This window comes from Melospiza georgiana, chromosome 10, assembly GCF_028018845.1.
Source record: "Melospiza georgiana isolate bMelGeo1 chromosome 10, bMelGeo1.pri, whole genome shotgun sequence".
NCBI lineage: Eukaryota > Metazoa > Chordata > Aves > Passeriformes > Passerellidae > Melospiza > Melospiza georgiana.
In genome coordinates, this window is record NC_080439.1 from 8819157 (window position 1) to 8832460 (window position 13304).

General features: G+C 40.5%; 1 protein-coding gene across 2 annotated transcripts in view; it reads left to right on the forward strand.

The window, feature by feature from the left end:
• The window catches only part of ABCC5 (ATP binding cassette subfamily C member 5), a 68210-nt gene extending 55118 nt beyond the window's left edge, over positions 1 to 13092 (forward strand). Inside the window, exons 32-40 of one of the 2 annotated variants that reach the window (XM_058031588.1) lie at positions 5 to 156; positions 586 to 702; positions 1882 to 2117; positions 4426 to 4539; positions 5555 to 5667; positions 6343 to 6451; positions 7808 to 8035; positions 8298 to 8440; positions 9116 to 11540. In XM_058031588.1, coding sequence (XP_057887571.1) covers positions 5 to 156; positions 586 to 702; positions 1882 to 2117; positions 4426 to 4539; positions 5555 to 5667; positions 6343 to 6451; positions 7808 to 8035; positions 8298 to 8440; positions 9116 to 9388 — 1485 coding nt within the window. In that variant the 3' untranslated portion in view covers positions 9389 to 11540. Of the gene's footprint in view, positions 1 to 4; positions 157 to 585; positions 703 to 1881; positions 2118 to 4425; positions 4540 to 5554; positions 5668 to 6342; positions 6452 to 7807; positions 8036 to 8297; positions 8441 to 9115 lie in introns of both variants that reach the window. The other variant, XM_058031586.1, reaches the window with a different exon arrangement.
• Positions 13093 to 13304: the final 212 nt, after the last annotated feature.

Sequence of the window (13304 nt, forward strand, 5' to 3'; positions counted from 1 at the left end):
CCAGGCTCCAGCAGGCATACAGGTGTTGATGAGTGCCACCCAAAGTTCCTACCTAGAAGAGGAAGGTGTATATCAATTTTACATGGAATATCCAGTTCCTGCTTACCTAGTGGCCCTGGTGGCTGGAGACCTCATACATGCAGACATAGGTCCAAGGTAAGATTTGCAGTGAGTTCATTCTGCATTTTATGTCTCTGTACAGTGCTTCATACTGTAAAGTAGCAAGGATTTGAGTCATTGAAAAGGGAACAGTTGGGTTCATGAGCTGTGAGCACAGAGAGTTTGAAGTGTAGTTGGGTATAAAGAAATTCATGGCACTGCACTGGCAAAGATATATTCCTCTTCCATAAATGTTGCCTAGTGTTCCCTGAAATCATTACAGCTGCTTTCTCATAGCCTTGTTGAAGGGATTTTTGGTTACCTCTTGCCATGTTCCATGGAGCATTAGTCTGGGAAGGCCCAGGTCTGCTGGGATGTCTCCTTGCTCCATTACCATACATGGAAGTGTGGTAAGGCTATTTTTTTTTTTCTAAGAGATAATTCAGTTTGCTGAAGTATCACCTGATGTTTTCTGTTTTCTGACAGGAGCAGAGTGTGGGCAGAGCCTTGCCTGCTGCCAACAGCCATCAGCAAACTTTCTGGCATTGTGGAACGCTGGTTGACTGCTGCAGAGAGTCTGTATGGCCCCTATATATGGGGAAGGTGAGTTTAATCAGTCTCCTGGGAATGTGCAATGGGAATAAAATAAAACAGTATTGAGAAATTATCATGCTTTCTCCCTATAGCAGGGCAAACTAGCATTTCAGCTGGCAGCATTGTAGTAGTTGAAAACAGACTCTGGAGTTTTGTCTCCACAAGTGGCAGGAAGGACCATGGAGGCATGAAGGTGTTTTAGCTGGTTTGCAGTGGAAAGATCCTCTGTTTAGGAATCTCCAGTTTGAACTGGAGGTTTCTAAACAGCGGATCTTTCCTGAGGAATGAGGGTTTTCATACTGCAGTGTTTTGTGATGTAAGTCCAGCACTGGGCCAGATACCATTTAAAATGTATGGTTGTTTTATTTATCTCATTTATTTCTGCATTTATTGTGGCATGCCTGAGAATACTGAATATCTCAGTATAGACTCATTGAGAGTCCAAGTCCCCCAAACCAACATTAATAGCTCTTGAAAAGCTTGACTATATATTAAAAAAGAGTGGTTTTGAGAGAATACTTGCCTCTTTGGATGGGAGAAAATGTTTACAAAGGTTTCCTAGATTTCTTTGCTAAAGGTAAGCAGGAAGATTGCCTTGTTGTTGATTTGACAAGTATTGCTTGAAATAATCTGAGAACATGGCCCAGTGTGCCAGTGCTGATCACTGGTAAAGAAATTTAGAAAACAAAACAAATATTACTGTTGTGTTCCAAAGCAGACAGATTAACGTTATTTTGATGACACTGCATGTGTAGGAAATCAATTCCTTCATTGACAGCTTCCTAGCCTCTCTCTTTCCTGGGAGACTCTGGGGACTCAACACTGTGTTCCACTACTGTTTACAGTGTAAACAGTTTTTGTGGCTCCCAGATATACAACTTGTGATGAGTTTGTGTGTGTGAAGGGAGCACAATGCTTCTTTTGATGACATCAAAAGACTGTCAAGTCTTTACATCCAAACATAAGCAGGTCTTTGGCCAACAAAATAAATTGTGATCCTCTGATCAGAAGAATTAGGCACCACTGGTATATAAAGTTTGTTCCTGAAGTCACAAGAAGGTCTCAGAAGAGCCTTCCCTAAAGAAAGAAAAATGTTACCATGTCTTCTGAAAACAGAAAATGTTACTGTGTGTCTTCTAGCTGCAATTTACTCATGTCCTTTCTTCTTTCTTCTCTCCCTAATTTTAGATATGACATTGTTTTTCTTCCTCCTTCCTTCCCTATTGTTGCCATGGAAAACCCATGCCTGACCTTCATCATCTCTTCCATTCTGGAGAGCGATGAGTTTTTGATCATTGACGTCATTCACGAAGTTGCCCACAGCTGGTTTGGGAACGCGGTCACCAACGCCACGTGGGAGGAGATGTGGCTGAGCGAGGGCCTGGCCACCTACGCGCAGCGCCGCATCACCACCGAGACCTACGGTACAGCTCCTGAACTCCTCCTGTGCTCCTTCTCACCACAGCTCTGAGCTGCCTGCTCCGAGTGTTTGCCTTGGAAGCTCAGAAGTCTGTAGGGAGCTGGTTTTCAGTTAGGCTTTGTTTTATTTCTGGAACACACACCCACACACAGCCCCAAAGTTTGTGTTGAACATGTTGCATACTTAGAGTTTGACGTTGTCTTGGCTTTAGTGGGCTCAATACCAGATATGGTACCAGGGGCTTTGAGTGAGGTGTGTTAGCACAATGCTGTGGGGACTTGGAACTACTGTTGGGTACCAGGCAGGAGCTGATATGTCAGAGCAAGGTCAGCAGAGGATGCGTCAGAGAAAGATGTAAGAAATCTTATAAAAGTTACATTGTGAAACAACTGTCCTCTGAACAAGTGTCCTTTTAATTCTGATCAGTTAGTAGCTACCTACTGTTAAAAAGAATGATGGCAGTAGCATTAAAAAAACGTGCAGATTTATGTAGCTGTTTATGTGCTGGAGGCTTCCTGCAGCATTGTAAACCCTGCCTTTACTTGTGTCAGTGAATTTCACAGGTCAGTTTTATGATGCTGTCTTTAGAATATATAAGTAGTAAATTATTCCTCTTTCTTTTAAGTTTAATTGGCTTGTTATTGAAGTGAATAATGGGAATGTATGCTTTTCTAGTTTGTCCTGTTATGTTCTTAAAAGCCAGTTCCATGTGTTTTCTCAAGCATCCAATGTAAACAATCTTAGAAAAGTTCCTAGAAATCGTGACAGTAAACATGTTTAGAAGAAAGCATTTGTTTTTATTCATGTATATTGTTTTTGGACATGAACTGATGACAAGTTTAGGCAAAGAAGTGCTCTGAGCATCTATGGAGATGTTACAATGCATATTATATATCTTTGAAAGCTGTTTTATGTTGAGTAATTCTCAGTGAGTAGTACTGTCCTAAGTCACATTATACATGGCAGTAATGTGGGTAGGTCAGCAGATATCAACCTGTTCATCATCTTAGTCTGTTCCATCCAACATAGAACAAAATCCTTTCTGATTTTGGTCTGTTCTCTAGAGCTGGTTGTTTCAAGAAGCATTTGCTGGGAAACTAAAAAAATGTTTTTCCCTGTGCAATTCTTCAGTAAGCTCTTTCTCCATTCTATTTTGTTTCCAAGACAGACCTTTGTTCTAAATCTTACCCTCTCTGACATAATTTCTGGAGTCTTTTCTGTTGATTGTAAATAGGCATCTTTGCAATGGTATTGTTTAGGGAAATATGAGTCCACTGACTACCACTCCTCTTGGATCTTGCTTAATTCTCCTCTCTGTAGCTTGAAGTAATTGCCCTTAACACTAGTTACCCTAGTTCTTGCTTTCCCCTGGGAAGCAGGTCCACTTCCTTCTCTGTTCATACAGGTTCTTTTGTTTTCCAGATATATCCTGGTTCTTAATTCACATTTGGCTATGTGGGATTTGGGTGTTACACTGAGAGTCTGAGGCTGTGTTATGTAACAAACCCTGACTTCAGGTTAAAATCTCAGCAAAGAAGGGTAAAATTTTAATAGTTATGGATGTTAAGTATCTTCTGAATCTGAAAATCCATTTTCTGCAGCTTCTAATGTCTGAAAGGGCATAGGAAAGATCTCTTGCCTTGGCAGTGTAATACAGCTGGTTTGGTTTGAAAGCATGGAATGCTGTATATTGCAGTTAGGGAGAAGGAGTAGCTTACCCAGTCACAGCTGTAAAAAGTCCTAATGAGAGCAAGGTGAAATATCTAGGGCAAAAACCAGGTAGGATGATAGATAAAGCTTTAAAATATACCCAGGATCTGTAATACAATAACCAAATCCAGTTCTTTTCTCTTTCCACTCAAGAGGTGACATTTGCTTAGTAATTCTTGGCACTGAGTATGGAATTGTGTTTACTGTTCTACCAGTGACAGTCTGCTTTTGCAGCACTTGATGGCTCCCTGAAAGTTACCTGTACAGTACTTTTTTCAGTGCTGCTTTCCCTATCTTGCAAGAACTGATGAGATTATGTCAAGGATGTACACTTCAGCATAGTTTTCATGCTGTTTTGATTTCCAGTGCAGCCTGATGCATGATCAGAGTGAGGAAATACACTGGGTTAGGCTCTGACTTCCATTACTAATTACAAGGATGTTCTGCATTCAAGTTCCTCTGCCATTACATTACTGTGATTCTGTCTCACTGTTCTGTCTTTTGCACTTGCAGCAGCTTTTAGTTTGTCCCTGTGCCAGTCCTGCACAGATCAGCTTTTGCTGATCATTTTCCCACAACTAACAAGTTACTTTCTGGGGTAGGAGCTGCCTTCACGTGTTTGGAGACTGCATTCCGCCTCGATGCTCTCCACAGACAGATGAAGCTCCTTGGAGAAGACAACCCGGTCAGCAAGCTTCAGGTTAAACTGGAGCCAGGTATTGCTTTTGGCTGAGGCTGCTCTACACAAAATTTTACACCTCTGTATATCTATGGTGAAATATTCACAAAAAATTACTAATATTTGCATATCTTTTTGAAAAAAAAAATTGGTTTGTAAAAACAAGTCTCAAAACAAGTAAGGAAGTTTTGCTTTCAAGTTTTTTTCAAGGTTGGGTAACTCATCTTTATAGATACTGTTCTGTGTAAGAACAGACTTACTGAGTAGAAAGCATGTGAAAAACTGCCTTGAAAGCTGTGTGGGTTTGCAATTCTGGACATGTAAAATAAAGTATTTAAAATGGAAATATTTGGAAACATAATATAAAATCCTCTGCTATTCAGTGTTCCTCTCTTTATGTGTTCATGTAAGAACTATGTATGTATTTAGCATGCAGATAAACAGGTCATGCTTTGAGTTGAGCTGTGCAGAGGCTGTTTGGTTATTCCCTGAGCAGATGCATGACTGCACTCCAGATTTACCTGTCTCCTTCACTGGTAGTTCTCTAGGTCTGTGGTCACAGTTGGGTGGGTGAAGCTGTCTTCTATGTAGATGATATTTAAAACAACCTAAAGTGCAAGTGGAGATGATATTGGAGTCAAATGGAAAAGCATGTGTGAAAGCCTCAAAAAAGGAGCAATTAGTGATTACGTTTTATTGATAGCTTTGAAAATTTGTGGTATGGTGATTCCCAGAACCTGGCACTGAAAAAAAGAAAAAAAAGGATTTGTTTTCAAGTTCCAGATCTGTTTTCAGTGACCTCTAGTTTGAAGTGGCTTATTCCTTTGGGAGTTACTACTTACCTTACAATGACTGATTTAAAAAAAATATTTCAGGCTATCTTTGGACTGCATCTATTTATTTACTGCAGTAACTTAAATGTACTGACAACAAGCTTAGTTTTTATTAAGTCACTATGTCTCACCTTGGTGGTCTCTAAGGAATCTGTATAACTCAGAAGGGGCTGGAAATCACTCTCCTCAGTAGTTTCTTATCATGTTGTCTTCTTTCAGGTGTAAATCCCAGTAATTTAATGAACCTCTTCACCTATGAGAAAGGCTACTGCTTTGTTTACTACCTGTCCCAGCTCTGTGGTGACCCCAGACACTTTGACTCCTTCCTAAGAGTGAGTGTAAATATGTGTTTTCTTGAGATTTAGAGCTGATTTTTTTGTTGTTGAGTTTTTTTCCCCCAGATTCTTTCACTGTGGCTAATTGTTAAGGGTAAAGTTGAATACAAGTGTGTCAGAGATGGAGGAAAGTTGTGGGTCTGTCAGCTTACATGAATCTTTGTACAAGATTTCTAAGATTCTGAGCTCATGAGGTGCTAGATACAGAGCAGTAGTATATATTTGTTGTCACTTGTTCTCTCCTCCAAGTAATTAGAAAGCTGTTCCAGCACAGGTTGTGTGTGACTGGAAAGATGTGACTTGATTCACTGCTAAAAAGTGTTAACTTGGATTTTTTACCCAGGGTGACAAAAGGTTTTAGTTACTGTATTGGGGCAGGTTGGTGCCTGGAAGCACACTTACAAAACCTATAGAAAATTGTCAGCTACTGCCTTGTTTTGGAAAAGGAAAATGAAATTATACTCAGCTGTCAGCTACTGTCTTTTTTCTTGTTTCTTTATTTAACTGGGTGAGGAGGGAGAATATTTTTCTTCATTTTTTTATACCTTCAAATAATTGTTCCTACTCTTATGCTTGTATTTTTTTCATTGTCATTGTTGTGGCATGCAGTGATTCTACATTAAAAGGAAGCTGTCTTACTCCTGATCATAATTTGAATGTTTACTATTTTAGGCCTACATTGAGAAGTATAAATTTACCAGTGTTGTGGCTCAAGATCTTCTGGATTCCTTCCTGAATTTTTTTCCAGAGCTGAAAGAGCAATGTGTTGAGAGCAAAGCAGGTAAGAGATTTACTAAGCTAACTGTAAACACTGTAGAAAACCTGGATGATGAATTTTGTACTTGGCTTGGAGGATGCACAGGGAAATGCTAAGGCAAACAAAATAGTTTAGCAACAACCAGATGTTCTTGACAGAATTTGTGGCTATTGCCTCTACACTGGGGAATGAGAACCTCTGAAATTGCTGAGAATTTTGTCATTAATTAGCTGATTGTCCCTTGGTTAACTTTCTCATTAACTCACCTTCACTCTGCAGTCAGAATGATCAGTGCTTGTGAGATTTACACATGCTTAAATGCAGGGAAAAGGTGAACACGCTTTGAAATTTAATCTATTTTAATAACAGAAAGCATGCTTTGAGAACTGTAACTTCCCCAAGATCCTGCCCATACATATAAAATATCTTCCAGAATGTTTCACTTTCCCTTATATCCCCTATTTATAGCAGTTGGTGGATTTGTGGAAGGTCTGTGGCCTCCGAGGTGCTTATTATCTCACTTTCTTAAAGAAATGAGACTCGTGTTATCCTGCCATGTGTCCATCCCTGTGAAAAGCTATTGAGCCCATTGGACAGTAAGAGTACAGCTCTTAAGGATACTGGGTGCCTGCAGGCTTTCTGGAGAGGAAACTGCCTGTGGAAATGAGTTTTCTATGGGAAAAGCTGTGGCATGAGCTCAGCAGTTTTGTGTTTTATTTGGTCCACTGGTAGGCTAATGAGTTAACCACAGAAGTTGCTAATTTTTGCCTGGCTAATATTCAGGGGATGCAGAAGGTAGGAGTTTTAGCATAGATGGTGTGGAACAGGAAGTATTGCCATGGGTTAGAAAAGTACAGAGGTGGTAAAAGGCCAAGAGGAGCAGCTGGAAAGCAGGCTCTGCTGCTTGTGAAGAAATTTTTTTTTTAATTAGTTGCATAAATAAATATAAATTGCTTGGGTTTACTGGTAGGTAGGAGGAATTTAGTCATCCCTCTCACCTCCTTTTTTTATAAAATGGGTTTTCTTCATATTTGTCAGTCTTCCTCAAAATTCTGAGAGAGAAATGCAGGCAACAAACATTAGAGCATAATTTGAACATAGGTACTTGTCAACCTGGCTGCCTTAAGAGCATGTGTGTTTCTTATACTGACTGTACTGCTGAGCTCTAGAAAACTCACAGTGAGGTTTGGAGCAGTGTTGCTGGCACTCTTCCAGGTGTTCCATAGGCTGTCCCAATGAGGCTGCTAAGATTGTTGTGTCACTATAACTATTGCTTGCTGTTGTTACAACCTCCCTTAACTATGGGAGCAGTTGGACTTTGAGGCAGCCAAGCCACCTGCAGAGGTCTCTGCTCCACATTTTTGGTGCTCCTCATTCCAGGACTGGAGTTTGAACGTTGGCTCAATGCTACAGGACCTCCGTTAGCTGAGCCAGACTTATCTCAGGGATCCAGTCTGACCAGACCAGTGGAGACACTCTTCAAACTCTGGACTACAGAGCCTCTGGACTCTGTTGCTGCTGCCAGCAGTGTTGACCTCACTAAATGGAGAACGTTCCAAACTGTGCTTTTCCTGGACAGATTGCTGGATGGATCACCACTGCCACATGGTGAGTACTCTTGCCAGGATAGTAGAAAATTATCCAGGGAATAATTGATGGAATTCTAAAGATCCCTGCCTCTGGTTGACATTATAAAGTCAGGTTGATGTCCCAGGCCATGTCACAGAGGGATTGGAATAGGTGATCTTCAAAAGTCTTTCCCAGTCCAACGGATTCTATGATTCTGTGATTTGATGTTGTTATTATCTGATGACCCTCAAAATTGACAAAATAGGTCATAGTTCTTTCTCTGTGTATGTGCTCTCTTCAGAGGTGATAAAAAAGCTCTCGGAATGTTACTCCTCTCAGCTGGACTCCATGAATGCAGAAATCCGTATCCGCTGGCTGCAGATTGTAGTCCGAAATGACTATTACCCAGACCTTTACAAAGTCCGTCGCTTCTTGGAAAACCAGGTACTAACTGCTGGATTAAACTCACTGCACCTCTCAGTGCATGAGACATGTGCATGAGACATGCGACGTGAAAGACCTTGGAACTTCTGCTTCCTGGCCAAGTGTAGCCCAGGTGTGTTGCGAAGGGGCTGAGCATGGCTCACCTGCTAGCGGTGGGGAGGAATGGGCAGATGTAATTTCAAATGCCTACAGATAATCTCTGCTTTTCTAGCCTGACTCAATACCCTTATCCTAGCTCTGCCCCGTGCATTTTATGTATCGCTTTGCAGCAGCCCTGGCTTTTCCAGACCACCAGTTTTTGCACTACTAAATCACGTGATTATTTGAATATTTACACTTCAAGCAAGGCTAGGGCTCATCGAGTTCTTTTCAGTAGTTGTTATTGTGCTGGAGCAAAAGGTTAATGCATGTGTTCAGTGTGGCCTCTTTTATTTGGCCTTTAAAAATAGTTCTGTTATTTGTGGAAGTAGCTCAGTCTCAGAGAGCAGATTTTTTTTTATTACCATTCATAAAAATCCTTGTATCAGACTTAGAATAGACTCATCTGTCTTTTGAAGAAATGTGTTGTTTGTCTGCAGTCTGAAGTTACTCAGGGCTGTTGGAGTGTAGCTGTAGAAGTGTTGAACTTCTTGACTTTCATTGAAATGTTTTTGTCTTGTTTTCCTTTTTTTGTAGATGTCTCGGATGTACACAATTCCACTTTACGAGGACCTTTGCACTGGCACTCTCAAGTCTTTTGCCTTAGAAATTTTTTACCAGACCCAAAACCAGCTGCACCCCAATTTGCGGAAAACGATCCAGCAGATCTTATCCCAGGGCTTGAATCCACTTCCTGCCATAGACACTACAGCAGTCACTACAGACACACCAGCAATGGTGCTTGAGGACAAAGTCTCAGAGGCCACAAATGGTGCCATTTCACTCAGGGATGTCAACGTGTCTGCTTAGATCACCAGTTCATGCCAGCCACGAAAGCTTGAAAATGGGGACAGGAACAGAGGAAAGATACCAAGCGTTGCCTCCTTTCCCTCAGCCTTGCAGCTGCAGTGTGTTGTAACTGGATTTCTCTCCCACAACACAAAGCAAATGTGCCTTCAAGTATCCATTGTGTAATACTGCCAGGTTTCAGAGATCTCCACCAGCTGTGTGATGAATATTTTGATTCAATTTTTACTGGGCAGGGACTCCTGGGCTGTTGCTTCTTCATGGAAAGTGGATAGTTCCCTTTCCTGAGGCTCTTCTGGATGGTTTCTTCAGATTTGTTGTTTCGTGGGAGGGTGTTCTTTTTCTTCTTATTTTTTCTTTTTGTCTGAGGCCACTGAGGCTGTGGAGTATGTCCTACTTGCTGTGTGTATGTTGCTGGGGAGTGTGTATGTGTCAAGCTGTCATTGTCCTAATATTTGGGCTAAAGTTCTGCAAAGGAGAGACTCAGGAATTGTTAGTGGCAGCAAACATGTTTTCATGTTATGCTCCTTCCTGTGACAGAGGTATTGTGATTTGGAAAGAAGGGGACTAATGCTTAAATGAAAAACTAATTTTAAATAGCTCCCATTCCCCCCTGCCCATAGGTGGCTAAATAATAATAATAATAAAAATGATGATGCTCTTTATATATATTAAGAAATATATAAAAAAGAACAGGGAAACATTATGATGGATTTGAAATCCTTCTGCTAACCCTACCCTCAGTTTTCCCTTTGCACTCAATGGGACAAGCAATAAAGAAATGTGTAGGCTTGAATTTTCAAAGTTAAAATTAGGTTCCCAAATGCCATCAATTCTGGTACTAACTGGATGCCTAAATCTTTTTAACTGTTTTGACAAGTCTAGCTGCAACCTTTGCTAGTGTGTCAGGATGTGTGGCACATGCATCAGATGCACTCTGTGTCTTCTATTCTGTCCTTTTGGAGGAATTACCAAGACCTGTAATTTTTTTAAGATCCCCAGCATATCTTGGCCTGTAAGTCAGCCATGAAAATATCCATGTGAAGATTTTACTGCCTTGAATAATGTTTGCCTCAGTAACAGTGGCCCTGTCATATGATAATCTGAGGGAAGCACCATCTTTCTTGATGTGAAACTTTTAAGTCCCACTTTACCCAAGTCTGTTTTTTGACTTACGGTGGGAGTAAGGTGCCATTTCATTTCCCTGGTGTGCTGTTTCTCTGGATCACTGGCCAGCCATGTAGGATGGTAAGACACTGTCTTCCCTCTGTGCTGTTTGGTCTCAGGAAGCCAAGGGTAAAGTGTCCTGGGGTATTGCAGAGTACAGGTGATGGTTCTTAGACTCTGTGCCACAAACTTTTTAACCTGTGGGTACCTGTGTGCTCTCTGTGAGCTTCCACAAGGCATCTCTGAGCTGATGCATCACCAGGATAGTATGAACAAAACGCAAAGCATTTGGAAAAGACTCAGCTAACAGAGATGTGAGAGAGAAATTGTTTTATACTCCAGGGCAAATTTTAGTCTTGCTATGGGGATCTGCATAGACAGGAAGAGGAGGAAATTTGGGAGGGCTTTGTTTTCTTCACCAAAAGTATCTGTTTACACCCATGTGTGGATGAGGACTTAGGTGCTGTTACTGGATCTGCATTTTCTGGCTTTAAATTAATTTGGATTTCACCATAGCCTTAGCCTGGGCTGAACTGGGATAAAGCAATAATAAACTCAGGCCTCTGTAGTGCTTCATTAGTTTTAAAAATGGGCCATCAGCAATTTTGGGCTACAGAACTTCAAGCTCTGCCCTTTGCTCCTTGAATGGGATTATCTTTTAAATTCTGTTTTGTTTTCCCAGAAAGGACGGAGAATGATGTTTTCTACACAAATCTCTTTCCTTTTCATTTGTTGTTCTATTGAAAGAGATTTGTACAAGCTGACTTTACACTTCCGGAGCTGCCGCTGTTGGTGCTGCGTCTCCTGGGCCCCACTGCCAGCAGCGGCAGCCTGGTCGAGACCAGGAACCACTAGCGATTTTTGGAATCACGGGCCTCTGTTCTAACATATTTTATTTACTGGGAGAATGTTTGTGACCCTGGTGGGAATTTTTCATTTACATGGATGCCTTATGATGATTGTCAAATTAAACTAAGCTTTGTGACAAGTTCAGCCTTTTGGGCAGTTTTTTGGTATCCCTGCTGTAGCTGTGTGGAAGAGCTAACTTGGTACATTGTCTTTGTTTTGTTCTTTTCTGGGATGCAGCATAGAGGGAGTTTGGAAGCTCTTTCAAAGCTACGCAGGAAGGTGCTGGAGAGGTGGCAAAAGCAAACAATCAAAAATGAATATTATCTATTGTTACTAGAACTGACTGAAATACATCAGATCAGTTCTGTGTTTGCATAGACACCCATCAGAGCAAGGAAATGCTGGCTGAACTGAACAGACTGTTTCCTGGTTAAAGAACACAAGATGTATGTTAGTGTTTCTGCTCTCATCTCTGCGAGATCCCATCAAATGGCTTTGACCTAGGACTTGTTTTCTGAGACACTGAAACAGAGTAAGATTTTTTGAACATATTCCATGCATCCACCTCCAGATACTTCTGTTTCTCCTGTGAGTGAGGAGTGCATTTTTTATTTTGTAGAGACAAAAAACTGGCAGCAAGTTTGTGGAGATAAGCCTTCCTTCGCTGACAGAAAATAAATTGGTGCTTCAGGCTACTTGCTGTCATGATTTGTAGTAGACTTCACATTGACAGGCAAATTAGACTGTGATTAAATAGAAACTATTTGCCTTATCTTTGGTACATTAATTTCTGATCCATTTAAGTCAGATTAGATATCAAATAAGTTTTATTCAAACAGATGCCAAGAGATTGGGTTATCTTTTTTTATTTTGAAAATGAAAACTATTACTTTATTTCATTGCAGCTTTGAGCAGGGCAACAGAGGATGTAGAAATATCACTTGTGGGAAAGCTCTGAAGAACCAGTTGTTTAATAGAATGGAATATTTCTGACAATTTTTTAGCATTTCACAGCCACGTTGGTTGATACATTCAATATATTCTTGCTAGCTACAATATACTGTGTGTAAGCTTGTATCAATAATTTTGGCGTCATGTTACATTGCAACATTTTAACCACGAACTCTATCAGCCAAGAACAATTCTATCAAGTATACCAGACATTCTTCTTCAATCAAAACTCTTTTATGTTCTTGCACTGCAGTGACCTTGGTCATTACCTTTTTTGGATAATGCAGGACTTTCTGTACATCCAAGCTCATGTGCTGCACAATTCACTTAGGTCAAGTGCACTTCTTCAGTCTGCTCTCCCTGTTTGTCCAAAGACAGAACAACACAGTACAGTCAACACACTAAAATCACATCACACTTTTCACACTTTTTACTATAGATTGATAAAAGCTGAAAGCCATTTTGACCACAATATCACTTGGTGTACAAAAGAAACTGTATTATAAATCACTGTGTGAGATTTGTCAAGCCACTGTTCTCTGAGACACAGAATTATTGTCAGTTGTGAGGACACGGTTTGACACTGATTTTGTTGAAGCCCCAAGAAAATTGGTTTAGCTGTTGATTACATGCATTCCTGAAATGCATACCTAATGTCTAGTTTGGATTTGTCTACTTTTATCTTCCAGCACTGGAAACTACTGCTTTGTTTGTGAAAGTTAAACTACTTATCTCTTTCTCATGTAAGTACTTTTTAATTCTTAAAGAAAACAGATTGATTGGTCTGTTACTGCAAGCTGTCTTCCACAACTTCGTGTATTGACTTTTCTTGGGTGGAGCATGATGTTTCAACATCCTTTTAAAGTGGAAATTGCACATTGTTTCTCAAAAATTACCTCAATTGCTGCTGTATATTCCACATTACCTTTAAAAGAATTTTTTACTAATATTG